Genomic DNA, 23,827 nt, shown 5'->3' on the forward strand with positions numbered 1-23,827 from the left:
CTGATTGATTTGTAAGTAATTCAAACCCAGTAATGTTGGTTGTTCAGTGATCTGGTACCATTTTGATTTCTATGTACTGAAGTGAAGAATAGAGCTATTCATTAATTGACATTTTCAAATGGAATATTCATTTGGAAGGACTTAGAATTTCAGATGGATAAGAAAAGGTTAAAAAGTGGCACTCTTTTTTCCATTACACAACTTTTTTCTGTGTGTTTTTTTGTTTTGTTTTTTTTTTGAGGTAGGGTCTCACTCTGGCCCAGGCTGACCTGGAATTCACTATGGAGTCTCAGAGTGGCCTTGAACTCAATGGTGATCCTCCTACCTCTGCCTCCCAAGTACTGGGATTAAAGGAGTGTGCCACCATGCCCGGCTTTTTCTGCCTTTTATTCGATCTAGTTTTCTGCTGTAAGCTGTCAGAAATAACAAACATACACCTAGTACTAGGATCAATATCTAGTGAAGTAAAATTAATGAAGCAAATCATAAAAAATACCTTAAGGTAGCAGAAATCAAATGGTTGTCAAATAAATTATATAAAACAAATTATATGACCAGGAATGGTGGTGCATGCTCATAATTTCAACTCAGTAGATAGATAGGAATATTAAAAGTTAAATTGTGAAATTTAGTTTCACCAAAAAAGTAATGTAATTACTGTTACAGATAAGAAAGATCATTTTAAAACTAGGCATATAAGAACAATTCATGATAGACGTGTAATTTAAGCTCCTAAACAGTTGGATAGTATTTCAGTAGATAATAGATATATAACTACTTATATGACATGGCATGAGTAAAAGTGTGGAAATTATTTAATCTTAAGGGATATTACAGGTTATAAGTTGGTAGGTAAAAATACTTTAATATTGCATTATTAATCTATTAAATAAGGAAAGCATTTCATTATGAGGATATATTACAAAGTATTTACTTTGGGCAAGTAAAAAAGCTAGCTTTATTTTTGAAGAGTTCATGTTCATCTAGGTAAGGGTAATCTAGAAAATTTGGGTAACATGCTTACATATAAATTTAATCAGTACCTCTCATCATTCTATATTGTTCATTTCTCTAAAATGCTTTTCATTCTTTTTAAAAAATATATTTTAGGGCTGGAGAGATGGCTTAGCGGTTAAGCGCTTGCCTGTGAAGCCTAAGGACCCCCGTTCAAGGCTCAGTTCCCCAGGACCCACGTTAGCCAGATGCACAAGGGGGTGTATGCATCTGGAGTTCGTTTGCAGTGGCTGGAAGCCCTGGCGCGCCCATTCTCAATCTCTCTCTCTCTCTGTCTCTTTCTCTCTCTCTCTCTGTCACTCTCATAAATAAATAAATAATGAAAAAAATTAAAAAAAATATGTTCTATTTATTTGATATAGGTAAAGAGAGAAAATGGACACGCCAGGGCCTTCAGCCACTGTAAATTAACTCCAGATGTATGCACCCTCTAGTGCACCTGGCTTACGTGGGTCCTGGAAAATCAAACTGTGATCTTTTGGCTTTGTAGGCAAATGCCTTAACCTCTAAGCCATCTCTCCAGCCCACTTTTCACTCTTTATATAGAATGCAAAGAGTTCTGAGACATCACTAGTTTTTATGTCTTATTTTAACCTATGTGTTGGGTAATATATTTTCTAACATAATAATATGTGTTCTGTTCCAACTTTTACACGTTGGTGTTAATTACAGATTAGTTTCAATCAGGAGGGAAAATGGACTTTATATGTGAATATATTAGGCATATTCTAAAATGGGTAATTTACTAGTCTTGTAAGATTTATGTTAAGCTCAAAATTTGTTTTTTAATATGTTCTTTGTTTTAATAATTATAACATTTTTTCAGGCTGCAAACTATTATACAAACAGGATTTTGCAAGGCGTTTAGGATTAAGATGTGTAACATGCAACTATTGTTCTCAGCTGTGTAAGAAGGGTGCAACTAAAGAACTTGATGGCGTTGTGAGGGATTTCTGCAGCGAAGACTGCTGTAAAAAATTTCAGGATTGGTACTACAAGGTAAGTAACTATAGATTTCTGTTTGTGATTGACTTTCTTTCTCTTTTAACCCTAATTTTTAATTTTAAAATTCTTAGTAGTTGCTGGGCTTGGTGGCACAGACCTAGAACCCTAGCACTTTGGAGGCCATCCTCACCTACATTGGTTTGCAGTCAACCTAGTATAGCAACCTCTGCTTGTTTTCAAGGCCCATTTGCTTGAAACACCATTTTCTAAACTTTCACCCTAAGATAATGTCCATCCTCTGTAGAAAGGTGAGTTTCTTGGGGACAACAAATTGTAGCATCCTGCTTTTTAACCCAGTCTGCAAACCTATGTCTTTTGGTTGGGGCATTGAGGCCATTGATATTAAGAGATATTATTGAAAGGTGTATATTTATGTTTGCCATTTGTTTTTGTAGTTCCAATTCTACCTTTGCTCTCTTGTGTTAACTAGTATTTGAATATTGCTTGTTTTTTCCAGGTTTCTTATTTGTGTGCTTTTCCTTCTCTTCGGCATGGAGGATTCTTTCAAGTATTTTCTGTAGAGCTGGTTTTGTCTTCAAATACTCCTTTAGCCTGCTTTTGTTATGGAATGTCCTTATTTCTCCATCTATTTGAATGGATAGCTTTGCAGGATAAATAAACCTTGGTTGACAGTTGTTATCTTTCAGAATTTGGAATACATCACTCCAAGTCTTTTTTTTTTTTGGTTTTTCGAGGTAGGGTCTCACTCTAGCCCAGGCTGTCCTGGGATTCACTATGGAGTATCAGGGTGACCTCGAACTCACGGCGATCCTCCTACCTCTGCCTCCCAAGTGCTGGGATTAAAGGTGTGTGCCACCACGCCCAGTTTACTCCAAGCCCTTTTGGCTTTTAAAGTTTGTGTTGAGTAATCTGCTGTGATCCTGATGGGTTTGCCTTTGAAGGTAACTTGATTTTTCTCTCTAACTGCTATCAATATTTTTTCTTTGGATTATGTGTTTGGTAGTTTGATTATAATATGGCGAGGAGAGGTTCTTTCCAGGTTTTGTCTGGCTTGGGTTCTAAAGGCTTCCTGTATCTGCACTGGCACCTCTTTCCCAATTTGGGGGAAGTTTTCTTCTGTGATTTTGTTGAGGATGCCTACTATGCCTTTGGAGTGAAATTCTTCTTCTACTAAGCCCTGAATTCTTATATTTGATCTTTTCATAGTGTCCTGAATATCTTGAAATTCCCATTCATACTTTTCTATTAGTTTGTCTTTCCCTTTTTTGGACTGTCTTCTAGCTTAGATATTCTGTCCTCTCCTTCATCCATTCTACTGGTGAAATTTTCTACAGAGTTTTTTATTTCATTAACTGTGTTCTTCATTACTAGTAATTCTGCTGTTTTTTTCTTTATTATTTCTATTTCCATATTTATGTCTTATATTGACTTCTTTATTTCATTAAATTGGTGTCCTGTGTCTTCTCTGATTCCTTTGATTTCTTCTTTGAACATATTTACAATCATTCTTTGGAAATCTTTTTCAGGTATTTCCTCTAACTCGTTCTCACTAGAGGTCATTTCTGATGCATTAATACTTTTTGTGGATTTATATTGTCTTATTTTTAGTATTTTTGCATCTTTGATTAAGTTAATGCTTGGATTTTCTAGTTAGCTGGGTATTCTTAGCTGTATCAATCGATCTTATGTTATATATCTTCAGGGTAGGAGTTTCAGGTGTTAGGCATGGCTCTTAAGACTAAGAGTAACTACAAAGGTGTTCCTAGGTGTTGGGTTTGCCTGCTATGGGAGTATTCAAGTAGGCTGAGTGTTACAAAATACAGATAGATTCTAAAATTTAAACAATGTACACTTTCAATGAAAAACAGCACCAAGTATTTATGCAAGAGTAGGTATTATAACAACGAGATCCTCTATCAACAAAGAGGTTAAGATTTCTGGTCTGTTGAGGGTTCCAAGTCAGCCTGTGACCAAGTGAGACCCCTACCTGGTGCAATCCCAGTTACCTTTTTGGATGATTTTGGTCTCAGTTGTGCTGCGCTCTGCTTGCGTCCATCTTTGGGTGCCCTGTGGGTTAAGTAGGCTGGCTGGATCGCTGGACCGCTATTCTGTTTTCTGGAGCTGGGTACTAGCTTTTCCTGTGGGACAGCTGGGCCCCACAGACCTGGCACCGCCGCTGCTGGAGCCAGAGCCACTTAGGCCTGCCTGTGTGGTCTCTGGATGCTCTGGATCTATTCTACTTCTCTGCTGTCATTTTAATTTCTTATACACCTCACTTTTTAGTAAAACTGTGTATTTTGCTGGGTATTCTTTGGCTTTTTTCCCCCTAGGCTGCTTTGTTGTGGTTTCTAAACTGCCATCTTAACAGGAAGTCCCAAGAAATATTTTTTAAACATACTTTGAGCAAGAGAATATAAGTGGGCATACCAGGGCTTCTAGCCACTGCAAATGAACTGCAGATGCCATCTTGTGAATCTGGCTTTATGTGGGAACTGGGGAATTGAACCTGGGTCTTTATTTAGGCTTTGCAGGCAAGGAAGCTCCTTAGCCACTGAACCATCTCTTTAGCCCTGTTTTTGTTGTTGTTGTTTGTTCCAGGCTGGCCTTGACTCAAAGCAGTCCTCTTACCTCTGCCTTCCTAGTACTGGAATTAAATGTGTGCTCCACTACACCTGGCCTCTGTGAAATGAATAAATAAATAAATATAATATATATATATAATATATTATAACATATATTAATAACATATATATATTATTTATTTATTATTATTATTTATTCATTTGTGAGAGAATGGGCATGCCAGGGCCTCCAGCTACTGCAAACGAACTCCAGTTGTTTGTGCCCCCTTGTGCATCTGGCTAACATTGGTCCTGGGGAATCAATTCTCGGTCCTTTGGCTTTGCAGTCAAACACCTTAACCGCTAAGGCATCCCTCTAGCCCCTGAGAAATATTTTTGATGACTACATTAGCTGTAGTTATTTTGAATATCTGGTACATTTTTTTGATATGTTAATTCTTTTTTGCTTTTCTAATCACTGATTTTTGGAGATTCTCATTGAAAGGATAGTAGAGGTCAAAACCATTTAAAATCAAATTTAAAATTTAAAATTTAAATTAAACAATAAAAAGTATGTGTTTGTGTCTTATCAAAAACTTAAAAAGTAAGTCATTGGACCATTTATTGCATTAGTTTAATTTTTTCATAGATGAGAAAATAAGTCGAAGTGTGAATTAAAAATTTTGTTTTTGTTTCAGGAAAACGGTTTCATTCTTGCTCAGACTGACCAAGAACTCACTCTGTAGCCTATGCTAGCCTTTAACTCACTATACTTAAGCTAAAGCCTCCCAGTCACACCCAGCTAAATTTGAACTTTGTATAGTAAGATATTACTGAAGAAAATAATACTTTTTCTTTTTTATGTTGGTGTCATGGAAAACCATCTCAGCGACTAAGCTTCATAAAGGATGTGCTTGAAAAGCATGTGACAATCGACATTATGACTTCAAAATTGTGAGATAGTTATTCAGAAATAAATAATAAAGTGATCAAAGTATGAATACTGTTTTAAGTCCCTTTATAAACATGATTATGTGTTGGTGATGCTAGTAAGAATATTATAAGAATTTTTGTTATTTTAAAGAATTACTTATTTATTTGCAAGCAGAGAGTCAGGCAAGAGACAGACAAAATGGGCATGCCAGGGCGTCCAGCAGCTATAAACAAACTCCAGATGCATATGCCACCTTGTGCATTGGCTTTACTTGGGCACTGGGAATTCAAATTTGGGTCATAATGCTGGCAAGGGCCTTAACTGCTGAGTCATCTTTCCAGCCCTGTTGTGATTTTTTTTATGGGGGGGGAGGCAGGTTCTGAGATAGGCTGACCTGGAATTCACTATGTAGTCAGGGTGTCCTCAAACTCATGGTGAGCTTTCTACCTCTGCTTCCACAAGTGCTGGGATTAAAGGCGTGCTCCGCCATGCCCGGCTTGGTGGTGTTTTTTTTTTTTTTAATTATGTTGCAGTTCTGAAGATCAAACTCAGGGACCTGCACACTCTACCACTGAACTCAGATTTTATTTTTCTTTCTTTTTATATTGTGCTGGATAGGAAGTTTTATTATTAAAAATTTCCTTTGGATAATTTTAACAGTAAAGTACCCTTTTATTCCTTTAAGTCATTTTTATCAATTGAGACATAGGCCTTGTAATGATGTGATAATAATTTCTTTATTTTTTAAAAAATATTTATCCAGGCATGGTAGCATGCACACCTTTTTAATCCAAGGAGGCAGAGGTAGGAGGAGTGCTGTGAGTTCAAGGCTACCCTGAGAGTACATAGTTAATTCCAGGTCAGCCTGGATTAGAGCAAGACCCTATCTCAAAAAAACAAAAAACAAAACAAAACAAAAAGTTAAAAAAATTATACATGTATAAGAATGACAGAAGCAGACGATGGGCAAACCAGGGTCTCTAGCTGCTACAAATGAAAAGCACTTGACACTTTGTGCATCTGGATTTATGTGGGTACTGGGGGAATTGAACTCAGGCCTGCAGAATTTACAAGGACGTACCTTTAACTGCTGAGCCATCTCCCCAGCCTAATGATAATGATTTCTTTATCATTGTGTTACAAGATAAAGTTCTGTCCACTTGGGAATCTAAACTTTAATATATTTATTTTTACTTGTTTTTTTTCGAGGTAGGGTCTTGCTTTAACCCAGGCTGACCTGGAAATCACTATGTAGTAGTCTTGTAGAAATTCTCTGGAAAAATCACTCCAACAGCAGTATGAGTGAAAGTAAAGGAGTTTATTCCTTGGGGACCAAGGATCATGAGGTAGCCCTCCAAAGAAGGTCTGGCTCCAAGCTGAGATTTTATTTTTATTTTATAGTTTTTATAGCCAAGGGGAAGGGTGAGTAAACAAACAAGATGTGACAATTTGTATATCAGTCATTTCTGTAGTCAGGCCACAGTAGTAATAAACTCCATTTTAATTTGTTTTAGCTAAAACTATCTTTCCTTTTTATCATCTCTTTGGGCCCTTTTAGGAGTCTTTTGGCGGGTGCTGTTTTTTTTAATCTACTAACAAAAATAAGTTCTAGCTCCTCAACAGTTAACTCTTACAATAACTCAAATCAGTTTAACTTTTAGCTTTTTTTCTACCACAGTTTCAGGGTGGCCTTGAACTCTCAGCAATCCTCCTACTCTGCCTCCAGAGTGCTAGGATTAAAGGCATGCCCCACCATGCCTGGCTAAACTTTAATATCTTTTAATCCTGTTATTTTTGCTTATAACATACTAAATTTATTTATCTGTCTTGCTCTCTGTCTCTTTTCTTGTTCTCTTGCTTCTCTATTCCTGTCTTCAAATACTCATATTTTCTTTATATAATTTAGAAAGAAAATGAAGAACTCTTGGTTTTTAATAGTTTATTTGTTTATGAGACAGACAGAGAATGTGCATGCCAGGGCCTCTAGCCATTGCATATGAGCTCCATTATGCATGTGCCACCTTGTGCATCTGCCTTACCTGCGTACTAGGGAGTTGAACCTGAGTCCTTAGCCTTCGCAGGCAAGCTCCTTAACCACTAAGCCGTCTCTCCAGCCCTTTTTTTTTTTTTTTTTTTTTGGTTATTTGAGTGCAAGCAAAGATGTGCTATTTAGTAAATGGTAACATTGTTATTTGTTCCATTTTGCTACATATATATATGTATTTGGTAGAAATCACTCCACAAGTGTAAATCAGTCCATAGCCTCACATGTGCTCTACCATTGAGTGACAATTCTTGCCAGTTATTTTAAAGGGTACATGTAATATTTTTGTTTACATAGTGTTCATGATGAAAATTCAGTGACACAGTGCATTTCAGAGTATGTAGGAATATCTCAATGTTTTGTATAGCAAATGTTAATTTAAACCCAATAATTTCTTTAATTTAATATACACAGTATCATTAAGGGACTACCTAGAGCGTAACTAATTCTTTTTTTAGGTAGTTGAATTTAATAATGATGGCTCAGCATCTGCCTTTCTGATGGTTCTCATTTTGATCCCAAACACCACACAATCATTTAAGTATACTTTTAATTGTTCTGCTAATATGTCTTTAATGTACATTTTCTAGTCCTTATAGATTGCTTCTGAATTTAAAATACTTAGTTCTACTGCCTTGAGAAGAACATTTATTTCAGCTGTATGTGGTATTGTACACGTGTAATTCAAATTGCCATAGTCCTGTGGATTGCCGGTTGGGTGCTAGCCTTGGCTTTATAGTGACACTGTCTTATTTTTCTTATCCCAGATAATTTTAAAAAGAAATAGATTATACTTTCCTACAAAGGAAATGGTTCTAGGCATGACTTGAAACAGATAGGAGTTTTTTTTTTTTTTGAGCTGTGTAAATTTAACACTTTTGGGGGTATGTTTATGAGTGTAGGTTCATATGTGCTGTAGTACACATGGATGTTAGAGGACAACTTCATGTGTTAGTCCTTGGCTGTTACCTTGCTTGAGACAAGGTCTCTTGTTCACTGCTATACTCATCAGGCTAGCTGGTATGTGAGCTTTTGGGAATTCTCCTATGTTTATTGGCATGCTGGGGCTCCAGATGCTCAGACTAGAGCATCTGGCTTTAGTTAGGTTCTTGCTCAGTAAGTCCTTTATCCATGGAACATCTTCCAGCCCAACTTAATTTCTTAAAACAAAATAACTGTTTTGTACAGTGAAGCTTGACAATCTGTTGGTTAATCAGAAAATTTCAAGATAATATAATTGTAAGAGACTTCTACCAGTACACCATTATATTTCTCAAGTTTGTCTTTTGCTGCTTTTATTTGAGTCTGGATTTACTGTGTAGCCTAGATTGACCTTGAACTTGCTGTGTAGCTCAAGGTATCCTCAAATTTGGTATCTTTCTGCCTTAGCCTGTTGAATGCTGAGAGCACAAGTGTGCACCACCATGCCTGGTTTCAAGTTGCTTTAATACAGTAAATTGAATTATTTAGGTCTAACTATGTTTGTTTAGTTATTTTTTCTTTTTATTGCTGGTCTTTGACTTACAGTTAACTATAGGAAGGGGGTTCTTCAGTCCACTTAGGTACTATGCATTTTAATTGCTATGTATGACTTGTGATTTTATTTTTTCTTTGTCTGATACTTTTTCAATATTGTTTCATCACTTTTATCAGTAGTTACTGATGAATTTTAGAAGTCTTTAAGAACATATGTGCTATAATAAGTTTTCTAACTGTCTTAACCCTTTCCCTTTTTTATAAAGGCTGCAAGATGTGATTGCTGTAAATCTCAAGGTACACTTAAAGAGCGAGTGCAATGGCGTGGGGAAATGAAACATTTCTGTGATCAACACTGCTTATTGCGTTTTTACTGTCAGCAAAATGAGCCCAACATGACAACTCAGAAAGGACCTGAAAACCTACATTATGGTGGGTAATGTGGCCACTGGAAGGCCATCAAGATATCAGACTTTATTTTTTTTAGTTTTGAATCCAGAACACTATTGATTTTAAAGATAAATAGGACTAGAGTATGTATTGCTCAGTGGTAGAGTCCATGTCTTGCATGCATGGGTCTCTAGATTCAATCCTTGGTAACCTATCGCCTCTTTTTACAAAAGCAAGTCTGTTAAAATTTATCTGCAGATTAAATTAAAGATAGCAGCTTAAATTCCATACTTTCTCTAGGTCACAGTGTCCCATATGATGTTTTGTAGATGTATGATTTGTTTTACTGTCCTTTAAAAATTGGTTGTTAGAGCTAGAGGGATGGCTCAATGGTTAAAAGCACAAAGCCTAATGGTCAGGGTTCGATTCCCCAGTACCCACATGAAACCAGGTGCATAAAAGTGGCACAAATGTCTGGAATTTGTTTTTAGTGGCAGAGGCCCTGACATACCCATTCTCTCTCTTTCTCTCCTATTTTCTCTTCAACTTTCTCTCAAAAATAAAACACAATGAAAATAATTGGTTGTTTATTGAAAAAATTGGGCCTCATTGGGCTAAAAATATTAAATACAATCATAACAAAAATTTTAAAAAGAATAGTCATTTATTATATAATATCTGGGACTTTAAATGGAATACATTCTTAGCAAATTGTATGTGCTAGGATAGACTAAAGAAACAACAAAACCTCAGATTGACATTTTAAAAAATAAGTATTTTATTATTTATTTGAGAGTGACAGTGAGTGATATGGGTATACCAGGAACTTATGCTACTGCATATGAACTTCAGACACACATGCCACTTCATATATAAGGCATTATGGGGAATCAAGCTCAGGCCATCAGGCTTTGCAAGCAAGTACCTTTAACTACTGTACCATCTTTCCAGCTCCTCAAATTAACATTTTATTTTGAAAGCCAAATCAAAGAGCAAAGTATTTTCTATTACCTCAATGTACATTTGCTGGATCACAGTCAGAAATGAACTAAGTTTACTAAACTAATTTCACATTTTTATACTGTTAATTAAATTGAGGATTTTTTTTTTTTAAAAAATACTTGTTTATTTGAGAGAAAGAGAATGAATGGGCATGCCAGGACCTTCAGCCATTGCAAACTCCAGATGCATGTGCCCTCTTGTGCATCTGGCTTAGGTGGGTCCTGGAGAGGCAAACCAGGATCCTTTGGCTAGGCAGGCAAAAGCCTTATCTACTAAGCCATCTCTCTAGCCCAAATTGAGAATCTTTTTTTATTAAATTGTTTGTTTTATTTTTATTTATTTGAGAGTGACAGAGAGGAGTTGAGAAAGAGAGAGAATGGGCAAGCCAGGGCCTCTAGCCACTGCAAATGAACTCCAGATGTGTGCGCCCCCTTGTGCATCTGGCTAACGTGGGTCCTGGAGAACGAACCGGGGTCCTTAGGCTTCACAGGCAAGCACTTAACTGCTAAGCCATCTCTCCATCCCAACAAATTGAGAATCTTAAATAGGAGCTTAAATACTTTTAGTAGCATCTTTAAGAATAGATGAAATCGGTCTGGAGAGATGGCTTAGCGGCTAAGCGCTTACCTGTGAAGCCTAAGGACACTGGTTCAAGGCTTAATTCTTCCCCTGGACCATTCTCTCTCTCTCCCTCTCTCTCTGTCACTCTCAAAATAAATAAAAATGAACAACAAAACAAAAAACACCTGGCCTGCATACTGCATAGATTTAAAGAAAAATAGGTGAAATTTAGCTGGGCATGGTGGCGCATACCTTTAATCCCAGCACTTGGGAGGCAGAGGTACAAGGCTTGCCATGTGTTGCAGGTCAGCCTGAACTTGAGTGAAACCCTACCTCAAAAAAAAGAAAAAAAAGTTGAAATTTAATGACAAATTGTGATTCAGAAGTCTTAAGCAAGTGATAGTATCTCATTTTAAATTCTTTTCTGTCTTTTAGATCAGGGCTGTCAGACGTCTCGAGCAAAAATGACAGTGAGTATTATTACATAGCCGAGTAATGTGATTTATAGCAGGAATTAAAAATAATTAGGACAAGATAATCTGATCATCATGAAAGGTTTGTATGTTATTGTGACAGTAGACACATTCATCTGACATGACTTTAAGACATATGGGGAACATTAAACTGAAATAATTATTTTTTCTCTGAGGTAGTGTCTTGCTCTAGCCCAGGCTGATCTGGAATTCACTATGTACTCTCATGGTAGACTCAAACCCATGGTGATCCTCCTCCCTCTGCCTCCCAAGTGCTGGGATTAAAGGCGTGTACCACTACTTCTGGCTTGAATTAATTACAATTTCTACACCCATTAGGAAGGCAGGTATGCACATGGTATTTGATTTTATGTTCACTCATAGGTTTGAGGTTAACTATTCCTGGAAAAGGTAAATCAGCAGACAGTATCCAGCAGAAGGTGCCAAAAGGAAAGGATAAATCTGCAAATTATACGAATATTTGGCAGAACCACCCATTAAGTTCCAGACTGACGGCAATCTGTAATGGAATAAAGGGGAATGAGGCTAAAAGAGTAAACTAAGCCAGTAGGAATCTGAAGATATGTGTTGGCTGAATCTTTTTTTTTTTTTTAATTTTTTTTTGTTCATTTTTTATTTATTTATTTGAGAGTGACAGAGAGAGAGAAAGAGACTGAGAGAGAGAGATTGAGAACAGGCGAGCCAGGGCTTCCAGCCACTGCAAACGAACTCCAGATGCGTGCGCCCCCTTGTACATCTGGCTAACGTGGGTCCTGGGGAACCGCGCCTCAAACCGGGGTCCTTAGGCTTCACAGGCAAGTGCTTAACCACTAAGCCATCTCTCCAGCCCTGGCTGAATCTTTTATGCTTGAAAAGTACTTATATATGTTCTTATTTCCTCTTATTTCTTTTGGTATAATGCTTCATAATGTTATGTCACTATTTTATAGGTTGAAAGTAGCTATTTCCATGTAATAATTACTAGACAGCAGAAGCAATACTTTTCTAGCCTCTTAGGCCAGTGAAGTGCTGCATACCTTGAATATGGCAGTGATTTTAGAATTTTTAGCATCCATTCAAGTGGAGTTTTGCTCTTCAATAGTTATTTATTGGCATCTCAGTAAGCCTCTGGCCTAGTACTTGTTGTGGATTAAAAAAAAAAAACAGATCAGATCAGTGGTTCTTATCTTCCAGCAAGGGTCAAATGGTAGGTCTTCAAAATATTCTAATGCTTTGAAGCTTTAACAGAGATATTCTTATTTTAGAAACTTCTGGGCTGGAGAGATGGCTTAGCGGTTAAGTGCTTGCCTGTGAAGCCTAAGGACCCCAGTTCGAGGCTCGGTTCCCCAGGTCCCATGTTAGCCAGATGCACAAGGGGGCATACGCATCTGGAGTTCGTTTGCAGTGGCTGGAAGCCCTGGCGCGCCCATTCTCTCTCTCTCTCCCTCTGTGTGTCTTTCTCTCTGGCTGTAGCTCTCAAATAAATAAATAAAAAATGAACAAAAAATATTAAAAAAAAAAGTTCTTCAGGTATCCTGAAGATGAAGATCCCTGCAAATATGCCACCCTTCTTATTCTTAGCTTATCCTTATGTTGAAAATACTAGAGGAATTGTCAAAAAGTTTCAGAAAACTAAATTTGAATTTGCCATATGTCATATGCTGAATCTACAGGAATGCAGTAGTGTTGCTTTGCCATAGCTTCCTGACATTTTGAAGATAACTCAGACTCTATAGCAGTCCTTCTTTTAAGCATTGATTACCTGTCATCTTCTGCTTTGTAGTTAGACTTGTGATGGTTGTAGCTGTGCTGAAAGTGAATAAACATTCAATATTTCCCAAGCTGTACAGTTTAACAAGTATTAATATAACACTGATATTATTATATTAGATATCATTTGGAGATGATGTATTTTTAATATTTTCTAAAATATTTTTATGTATTTGAGAGAGAGAGAGAATGGGCAGGCCAGGGCATCCAGCCACTGCAGACAAACTTCAGATGCATGCACCACCTTGTACATCTGGCTTATGTGGGTCCTATCTCTCCAGCCCTACAGATGACTTTTTATATTTGTATATATATATTTAAATTCCAGGCAAGTACTGTGCCATTACATATGAAGGATTTCGACATCTTCAGTTTGGTGTGGGGGATGTCATAGATTCCCCCTACCTGAGAATGTAGATATTGTTCGGTGTTTATAAATTTTTTTTTTCATCTAGCATTTATTCTCCTCAGTGTTTTGTTTTTGATGTTAAGAGTTAGGTAGGATCCAAGAATGCTTTGTCCCCTTATTTATCCCTCTGTAATAACACTTGTAACTCAGAAAATTTAAATTATTTAAAATACTCAGCCAAATTATCTGACCAGCGGGCACTTTGGTCCACACTGAGGAGTATAAAGATAATCACTCCTTATTTTGTTTTCTTGATACAAAAAATAAGTAAACTTGCTGACCTTCTTTTTAAAGGTATTGGGCTTTAGTGGGTCCAGTAATCCTAGTTATTTGGAAGGCTAAAGCAGAAGGATTGAGAGTCCAAGGCCAGTCTGTGCAGCTTAATGACACCATTTTTGAAAATAAAAGGTAAAAAGAAACTGGGTATGGTGGCATGTCTGTAATTTTAGCACTATGGAAGCAGAGGTAGGAGGAATCTCTATGAGTTTGAGGCTGACCTGAGACTACACAGAGAATTCCAGGTCAGCATGGGCTACAGTGAGACCCTACCTCAAACCTCCCCTTTCCCATCCCACCCCAAAAAAAGAAAAGTGAAATTTGCTGGACACAGTGGCTCATACCTAAAAACCCAGCACTCTGGAGGCTAGGTAACCAAGTGAGAGACCTTGCCTCCAAACAACACAACAAACACAAAAAAGAGGGCTTGAGACATAGCCAGCTCAGTGGCAGAATACTTGTCTAGCCTGTGCCGTCACACTTACTTGAGATCAATCCCTGTTACTACAAAATGAGAAAAATGGTATATGATTTTTTATATATTTTTAAATTAGTTATAGACATACTTAGTATATAAACAGAACATGTTGGTACCATCCCTTCCCTCATCCCTGCACCATCTCCAAAGGGACCCTCTTCGTTGGGGATGCCTGTCATCCTCATGGGGATTGTGTGTCCTGCATTGCGGGGGCAGCCATCAGTTATGGGGAAGAGTCAATGTCTCTGTGCATAATCTCAACTTGTGATTCGAACAAGCTTTCTGCCCCCTCTTCTGTGAAATTCCCTGAGCCATTTTAGGTTCCTTTTAAGTCTACTTCAGTGATGGACTCATAGGAGCCTCTGTATCTCTGGTTTGGTAGGTGTTGAGTATCCTTCATCCTTGTTCTGATAGCAGGTTCACCCAGATAGCAGCACTCTTGCTCATTTTCCCAGTTCCTCTGTGGCTTCAGCTGGAGCTGGGGTGAAGTGCAATGGGTTGTTTATCTCCTCAGATCCATCTCCTGTCTGAATGATGCCATATGATTTTTTACTCAAAGCTTCAAGAAACTTCTTCCAGCACAGTATTAAATATCATTTTCTCACATCACTGAAAACATATGGCAGGGAGAATTTTATTTATTTGTTTGTTTGTTTGTTTATGAGAGAGAATGGGTGCACCAGGGCCTCTAACCACTGCAAACAAACTTCAAGCATTTGCTCCACCTTGTGCGTGTGTCTTACTTGGGTATTGGGGAGTCAAACCTGGGTCCTTAGAATTCACAGGCAAGTGCTTTAACCGCTGAGCCATCTTTTTAGCCCTGCCTTTTGTATATAAATCTCCCTACCATCCTTTTTTTGGTATACTTTTAATTTCTATACTTATAATCTTCAAAAGAATGAATGTATATAGATGGTTTTGAGCAAATTATTTCACTGTTCTTTGAGTTTTATGAAAATGTGACCTCAGGTTTGTCCCACTGTGTGTGTGAGAGGGAGCAAGGGGACAATGTTTCTCTCTGTAACCCTTCACTTGCTTGGAATTTGTTATGTAGTTCTGGCTGTCTTAGAACTTGTTGTGAGCCTCCTCAGTGTTAAGACTGCAGGTGTGTGCCACCACACCTGTCTCCTTACATAGTAAATATTAAGCACATGGTAGCTGGTTTGTTCCAGAGGTAGCACATATGGGAGGTGGTAACACAGGTTTGATAGAAGTTGAATTTGAATTCAAACTGTGAATAACCCTCAGATTTCTTGTCTGTGAAATGAGAGTGATAAAAAGACAAAAACATGTTGGGAGGATAAAATAACATTTGGTATTTTATGTCATTCTTAGTACTTAATACACACACACACTCAGCAGATGGTGGCTTGTTTCTGCATGAATAGTTACAGATCCAACCTGTTGAGTAGAAAGTAGAAAACATTCTAGAACAGAAATGTTGGGTAAAATATAGGTTTTCACTAAGTGGCACACTTAATTGACATAATGTTTGCAGAATACTTACAGGTACAATATGTAGCAATTCTAATACATTTATTATTTCAGAATTTTCTGTACCTAAGGGGGAGGATATCAGAATAATTTCCAAACATAACCTAGTTCCTGGCATATGGTAGGTTCCAGGCTCATTTTCTCTCTTCATTATACTGCTGAGGTTGAAGAGCAGCTTGTTGACTTGCCTGAGGTCATAAAATCTTAGAACAAAGTTCCTGTTTTTTTTTTTTTCAGTATTCTATCTCTGATTAGTGTGCAGTTTGCAACCCTATAAATTCAGAATAAGCTTATCCTAGTGCCAGCCTCTGGCCACATGTTTTATTTGAGATTAAGTCAGTTACCCAGTTTTAGAAATACCCTTCTAGACTGCTTTGTCATGTCACCTCTGTACTTAAGTTGTCAATTCATTAATTTTAACTAATTCACAGAAGGTTCTGGGGATGTAGTTCAGTGGAAGACTACTTGCCTTGAGCAATGTCCTGAGTTTGATTTCCAGCACCCTCTTCCCCCCAAAAAAAACCCCCACAAATTTCTCACATAAAATTTTTTTTATAGCAACCTTTTCTAAAAATTTTTTTGGTTGTTTATTTTTATTTATTTGAGAGTGACAGAGAGAGAGAGCCAGAGAGAGAGAGAGAGAGAATGGGCACACCACGGCTTCCAGCCAGTGCAAACGAACTCCAGATGCGTGTGCCCCCTTGTGCATCTGGCTAACATGGGTCCTGGGGAATAGAGCCTCGAACCAGGGTCCTTAGGCTTCACAGGCAAGTGCTTAACCGCTAAGCCATCTCTCCAGCCCTCACATAAAGTTTTTCAGTAGTCTTCATTATTTGTCGATTCTATATTTGTGAGTTTATCAAAACTTATGCAACTTTTTTTTTTTTTTAAATGAGCAGGCATGGTGGTGCATGCCTTTTTTTTTTTTAATTTTTATTTATTTATTTGAGAGTGACAGACACAGAGAGAAAGACAGATAGAGGGAGAGAGAGAGAATGGGCGCGCCAGGGCTTCCAGCCTCTGCAAATGAACTCCAGACGCGTGCGCCCCCTTGTGCATCTGGCTAACGTGGGACCTGGGGAACCGAGCCTCGAACCGGGGTCCTTAGGCTTCACAGGCAAGCGCTTAACCGCTAAGCCATCTCTCCAGCCCAAAACTTATGCAACTTTTAATAATACTTTCCTATACAGGGTAAAGAGGTATTCAAGTCACCCGATAAGCATGTTTTCTGTTGAGGTAGATCAAAATATTGCTGTTTCAGTGGTGGTGGCACACGCCTTTAATCCCAGCACTCAGGAGGCAGAGAGGTAGGAGGATCACAGTGAGTTGAAGGCCACACTGAGACCACTGCATAGTGAATTCCAGTTCAGCCTGAGCTAGACTGAGACTCTACCTTGGAACACTCCCCCCCCAAATAAAGTGCTGTTTCAGCTTTCATGCTAAAAATTGAAGCCATATTTTGTTTTGTTATTGCATTGTACCAAGTTTTTGTGTCTTTACATTTTTCTTGATAATTTTGCCATTTATAAGAGCCCAGAACCATAAAGTACAAGAAAGCTAATATTAGGTAAGTATCATTCAGAGGTGATGAAAGGGTGTAGTTGGTTTGAGTTTAAATTTAATGAATTAATAATATAATCAAGAGGAAGGAGAAATCTGCCAATTAGTACATGAGGCCACTCTAAGAGTTAAAGTGAAGAAAACATTCAAGTTTGTGTATTTGTGAGTTTATGATCCATTTACCAAAAAAAAAAAAAAAAATAACATAGTGAGAGGGTAAGTTAAAGGTGCTTGTTTGCAAAGCTTTCCAGCTCAAGTTCAATCCCAAGCCACACACATAAACTGGTCATGGCCATCTGGTCTTAATGAAGGTCAAGAAGTCCAGGAGTGTCCGCCATTGTCACACATGCAAATACACTTAAAAATTAACTTAAAAAGCATAGTGAACAGCATTATTCCAGGGCCATTAACCCATAGTGTGTTAAGCAGAATCAAGAGAATGTTAAACCCTTCTCAGCTATTGCTGACTGGTTTACATATTTTAAAGTGGTAAGGTGGAAAAACAAAAAACGCAAACCTGAAGGTGAGGTGGTGTAGTAGATAGCCTCACATTGCTGGAATGAACTTCCAGATCAGTCATAGTTATGGGAGAGAGGGATTTACAGAAGTATGGGAAGTTCAATAATGGCAGAAGCAGCTGCCCTGCTTTCACAGGTCCCGGAAGAAAGAGAGAATCCACCAGTAAAAAGCAGGCAAACACACTTAGGAACTCCTAAGCTCTTCAGACTGGAATTACAAATTCACCTCCACACCTTAGGCCTGGACCTTAGGATCCACCCACAGTGATTCTCCAGCCAGGTGGCTGCAGACATACCTAAGTTATAAACTTATAAAAAAATCCTGAATATATTGTGGGTCATCCATTCATATTACCACAGGTGGTTTCTGTAGATCCCTGGTAAGAAATTTATAGGAAAGTACTTATGTGGAAATACAAGTTTTCATTGCTACTTAGACTGGCTTATTTTTTCTTTTTCTTTTTCTTTTTTTTTGGGGGGGGGTGAACTGCTTATGATACACAGTCCTCAGAATCTGTGAGCACTTAGAATAAAAACAGAACTTATGTCATTCCATTAGAGGTGGGACAAAAAAGATACAGCTGTTATGGTTCTACATCTCCTTCATACTAGAACTTGAACCCTGTCCAGAATGAAATGTTGCCTTCAAAGTTGTTGAAGGATACTCCATTTTATTACTGTGAAGAACTAAAAAGTGCCCACCCTAATTTAACAATTTCTTTCACTGCCCCAAGCATGTATCTCTCATCTAGCCCATCTACCAAGGCATAAGTTTTTTGTTTGTTTGTTTGTTTGTCTGGTGGGTTCTTTTTTTTTTTTTTTTTTTTGGTAGTCTCAGGGTGGCCTGGAACTCACAGCGATCTTCCTTCCTCTGCTTCCCATTAAAGGTGTGCATCTATTTCCACACCCAGCAAGACATAAGTCTTACTTGCTTTACTGGCCACTGTGACAAAGTACCTGAATTTATACAAGCAAATTCAAGAATGGTTTTTAGTTCATGGTTTTGGAGAATTGAGTTTATAATCCCTGGCTCCTTTGATTCTGGGCTTGTGCTGAGGCAACATAATAACATAATGACAGTGGGAGTGTGGTAAAGATGTTGACCTGATGGGCATACATGAGGGCAGAGCACAGGAATACATCAAGTATCCAAGGTCCTCCCCCATTGACATTGTATGTGTGACTCAACTTTTAGATGTTCCTCCATCTAATCAATTAACAATTAGATTCAGCCATCATAAGCCAGGCCTGGTGTTGTTCATGATTGTAATCTCAAATACTCTGGAAGCTAAGCCAGGAGAATTACAAGTTCAGGACCTACCTGAGCTACAAAGCATGCCATAATCATGGCATACTAAATGCTTTTCAGGCACACTACACAAGAAAGCTTGCAAGGCTCTCAGTGGCAGTAAGGAAGCTACTGTGATGGACTGTTAGCAGTTTGTCACTATGTATCTGACAGGTTGACATGGTTGAGGACAGCATCTAAAAAGCTACTTTAAAAATATGTTTTTATTTATTTATTTATTTGAGAGTGACAGATAAAGACAGAATGGGTGCAACAGGGCCTCTTGCCATTGCAAATGAACACTATCAGATGTAGGCAGGGCCCTGGGTTAAAGCAAACCTAAGCTATCTGATCCGAAGACCCCAGTCTATGGAGAGGTCCCAGCAGTTTGAACCGCTGGTCATATATCAAGGCCCGGGACCTGCAGGGGAGCTCCCCACTGGGGTAGCAGTGAGCCAGGATCCTCCCCTCATTCTTGGGGGTCGCAGTGGACCTGCTCCTCGGCCCCCCCACAAAATCTCAGACCTGAGATTGGCAGGAAGTAAGGCCACTCCCTCTCCAAGCACTGGATACCTGGACATTCATCTAAGACTTAGGCTTTGCCCATAACCCTGTGACCTTTGGCCAGTTGCCTAGGAAACTCCTTATATGGCATCAACCAGCAACCTTTGCACAGACCATACCCCTATACCATGTACTGTTGCCTACATGCTGAAATGAATGTCCCAATATGCTAATTAGGCATCAGCAAGCAACCTTGTACATCCAATCCCCTTAGGACCCTCAGCTGCTTATAAACCCATTTCCCTGACAATAAACCGAGAGCTGTTCAAAACTGACTCTTCAGGAGTTATTCTTTCTCTCATCTTGTGCACACAACCGTTGCTTGGGACACCTTCGGTGGAACTGCAGCCGGCCCCAGAGGATCCAGGAACCCACAGAACTCTAGATGCATGCACCACCTTGTGCATCTGGTTCACATGGGTCCCGGGGAATGGAACCTTGAACCAGGGTCCTTAGGCTTCACAGGCAAACACTTAACCACTGAGCCATCTCCCCAGCCCCAAACTACTGTGGGATTTTGTTTTGTTTTGCATGCTGCTTGCATGCCATGCTGATCCTGTTGTAAAACCAGTTACCTTTCACAAATTGGAATTGCTTGGCTTCACGAAATGTAGAACTTATAAGTTATACTTTTGGTAATTCTTTAATCATCTTATTGTTTCAAATTTAGTAACATCTTTGAATGCTTATACAGTACAGGAAGCTATAATATATACCATAATAGCTGCAAGAACGTTCCTTTAAAAAAATAAATATATGAACCAATTTTTTTGGGGGGTGTCTTTCAAGGTAGGGTTTTACTCTAGCTCAGGCTAACCTGGAATTCATTCTAGTCTCAGGGTGGCCTTGAACTCACAGCAATCCTCCTACTTCTGTCTCCCAAGTCCTGGGATTAAAGGCTTGAGCCACCATGCCCAGCCCAAGTTATTTTTATTATTGAGTTTTATAATCTTGTTTTGTATTTATGAGATAAAGAGATATGAAAACATGCTTATTGGTCTCTCAAATGTACTCAGATCTATAGAATGAATAATTCCTGCTGTTTTCCAGTTAGGATAAATTGACATTGATCCTCCCTGGTAAACATAGTAGTAAGAGCATGATTTGGTTATACTTTCCAGTTTTTTGTATGTTTCCTCCTTAAGACTTAGAAATCAGTAGTCTTTAGCATCAGGAAGTAATGAAAATTACAAAAATAAAATCTTTATCTTTGTTTCTCTGTAGACCTCAGTACCACCCCCTTCTCCTACTCCAAACAAAGAGATGAAGAACAAAGCAGTTCTTTGCAAACCCTTAACAATGACAAAAGCCACTTACTGTAAACCTCACATGCAGACCAAATCTTGTCAAACAGGTAATTTTAACAAATTTTGACTTAAACTTCCTTGCAATATACTTTACTGAATAAAGTAGTATGCTTTTCTGCAATGATAGGCTACAGAATAGATTTGTGGGAGCAGTGCATTTCTTTTGATTTCTATCTAATTTAGGATATTTCCTTGAGATGATAGCATATCATTTAAAATAATTTGTGACTAGTCCATCTCTAGTAAAAGACCTAGAGTACAAATTTTGTCAAATGTTAATAAATGCTATATTAGAAGTTTCCATGGGACTAAAAATGAAAATTAGGATGTTTTTGCTGAGAAAGTCATATCTTCATTGTCTGTAGTGATGACAGCATAAAATACATATTTATAATATTAGCTGTGTTCTTTTGGTTTTTGAGAATTCTGAGTGCTGGTATTAATAGGCATATGCTACCATGCCCAACTCATTAACTGCATTCTGTCTTGTTAAATATACCTTTGCATGGAGGTCTGTTCTAAAAACAGCTATTGCTTTCTGTTTTGTATTTGAAAATGATCAAATCATAAGACTAGGAATTTATTTTAAGTGGTAAACAGGTTCATTTTCCTATGTAATTATTTCAACATTAAGCAGTTCTACTATATATGCTAATTAACATTGACTTCTTATAAAACGAATCAACTAATGAACCAGCCAGCCAACCAACCAAAGAAAAAGCCAGTGTGGTGGCTAAAACTTGTAATGCCAGTACTGGGGAGGCTTGGGCATGAGGATTGCAAGGGTCAGCTTTTTATACAATGTGAAACCTTTCTCAAAAGAAAACAATAGAACACCCCAAACAACCCCATGCCCCTTTATATTCATGTATTGTATTTCTAGATGAGAATTGGAAGACAGAGTATGTTCCAGTGCCTATCCCTGTGCCTGTGTATGTCCCAGTGCCTATGCACATGTACAGCCAAAATATTCCTGTCCCTACCACAGTTCCTGTTCCTGTAAGTAAGAATTGACTCCTTTGATAAGTGTTAACTTTGACAGTCACAGTTGGGAAGAATATGTTCGCAGTTACTTGTTCAGTGAACCTGTTGAGGCTGTTCTACTTTTCTTTTGGAGTGACAAAACAAGTTAAAAAAGGAAGGGTATTTTTTTTTTTTTCTCTCCCTGTTTAAAAGGGAGGTGTGGAAGCAGGAGTATGAGGCAGCTGAGAATACATCACATCTATAGCCAGGAGTAGAGAGTTGGCAGTAAGTAGTGTCAGGCTTATAAAATCTCAGACCCTCCTAATAGTTCCATAGCTTCCCAAAACAGCCCCACCAGCTGGGGACCAAGTGTTCAAACACATGATCTTATGCAGGGCACTTCATATTCATAACACAACAGAAGCCATTTTGCTTTTCTTCTACATATTTGGTTCAATCCATATTACCACAGTCTTGGTTTCTGTTTAATCCATGTGGTTTTTTTTTATTCTTTTTTTTTTATTTTTGTGTGTGAGAGAGAGAAAATAGGTGCACCAGGACCTTTCAGCCCCTGTGAACAAACTCCAGATGCTTACACCCCCTTGTGCACATGTGTAATATTACACATTTGCATCACTGTGTCTGGCTTCATTGGACTTGGGGATTCAAACATGCATTCTTAGACTTTGCAGGGAAGGAACTTAACTGCTAAGCCATCTCGCCAGCCCTAATTTGTGGTTTTTTTTTTTTTTTTTTAATCAATTTATTTGAAAGAGAAAGAGGGAGAGAATGGGCATATTAGGGCCTCCAGCCACTGCAAACGAACTCCAGATGCATGTGCCCCCTTGCGCATCTGGCTAACATGGGTTCTGGGGAATCAAGCCTGGGTCCTTTGGCCTTGCAGGCAAACACCTTAACTGTTAAGCCATCTCTCTAGCCCCTAATTTGTGTGTTTTAAAATATATAATATATAATATATAAAATAATATATAATAATACATAACAATATTTTTATTTATTAGAAGAGGCAGAGAGAGAATGAATTTGGACACACCAAGACCTGCTGTCATTGCAAACAAGCTCTAGACACTTGTGTCACTTTGTCCCTCTGGATTTACATGGATACTGGGTAATGGAACCCAGGCTGTCAGGCTTTGCAAGCAAGACATTTTTTATTTTACTGCTGAACCATTTCTCCAGCCCCTAATCTGTGTACTTTTATTCAGGAAAGTGAAGTTTATCAGATGGACATATCTGCTGTAGTTATATTGTATTTCATACTTGAATTCATTTTCAAAAGAAATTTTTGTGAAGCTATAAGGTTTAGAACTGAAACATAGGCTAGAGTTTCATTAAATGTTTTGTTTTCTCACAAATCACTTCTAATATGGTTGAACTTCATTTATTTTCTCATAATTTTTTTTTTCCAAAAAGTAGGTGTACTCTGGGCTTTATTTGTCATAATGAACACCTTAGTTGTGGTACTGTGTTCTTTCCAAAACTCTTGGTAATTTTTACTTTGTGAAAATAACTTGTAATATTTAGTATACCTAATACAGTACTTTGGTTAATTAGGTGCCCGTTCCTGTTTTTCTGCCTGCTCCATTGGACAGTAGTGAGAAGATTCCTGCCATAGTTGAGGATCTGAAAAGCAAAGTTTCTTCAGATTCTCTTGATACTGAATTGCTTACAATGGCAGATATGATGACTGAAGTTGAGGGGAAAACAGAAACATCCAACGTAAACAGTGAGCTACATTATATCACAATTTGTTAATAC

General features: G+C 38.1%; 1 protein-coding gene across 1 annotated transcript in view; it reads left to right on the forward strand.

The window, feature by feature from the left end:
- Window positions 1-23,827, forward strand: part of Zmym2 (zinc finger MYM-type containing 2) — a 138,216-nt gene that overhangs the window by 85,315 nt on the left and 29,074 nt on the right. The window contains exons 12-17 of the mRNA XM_045145321.1: window positions 1,841-2,013; window positions 9,262-9,427; window positions 11,384-11,418; window positions 21,003-21,132; window positions 21,969-22,084; window positions 23,624-23,795. Of these exons, the coding sequence (XP_045001256.1) occupies window positions 1,841-2,013; window positions 9,262-9,427; window positions 11,384-11,418; window positions 21,003-21,132; window positions 21,969-22,084; window positions 23,624-23,795 (792 nt within the window). The remainder of the gene's footprint in view (window positions 1-1,840; window positions 2,014-9,261; window positions 9,428-11,383; window positions 11,419-21,002; window positions 21,133-21,968; window positions 22,085-23,623; window positions 23,796-23,827) is intronic.

This window comes from Jaculus jaculus, chromosome 3, assembly GCF_020740685.1.
Source record: "Jaculus jaculus isolate mJacJac1 chromosome 3, mJacJac1.mat.Y.cur, whole genome shotgun sequence".
In the NCBI taxonomy this organism is placed as follows: domain Eukaryota; kingdom Metazoa; phylum Chordata; class Mammalia; order Rodentia; family Dipodidae; genus Jaculus; species Jaculus jaculus.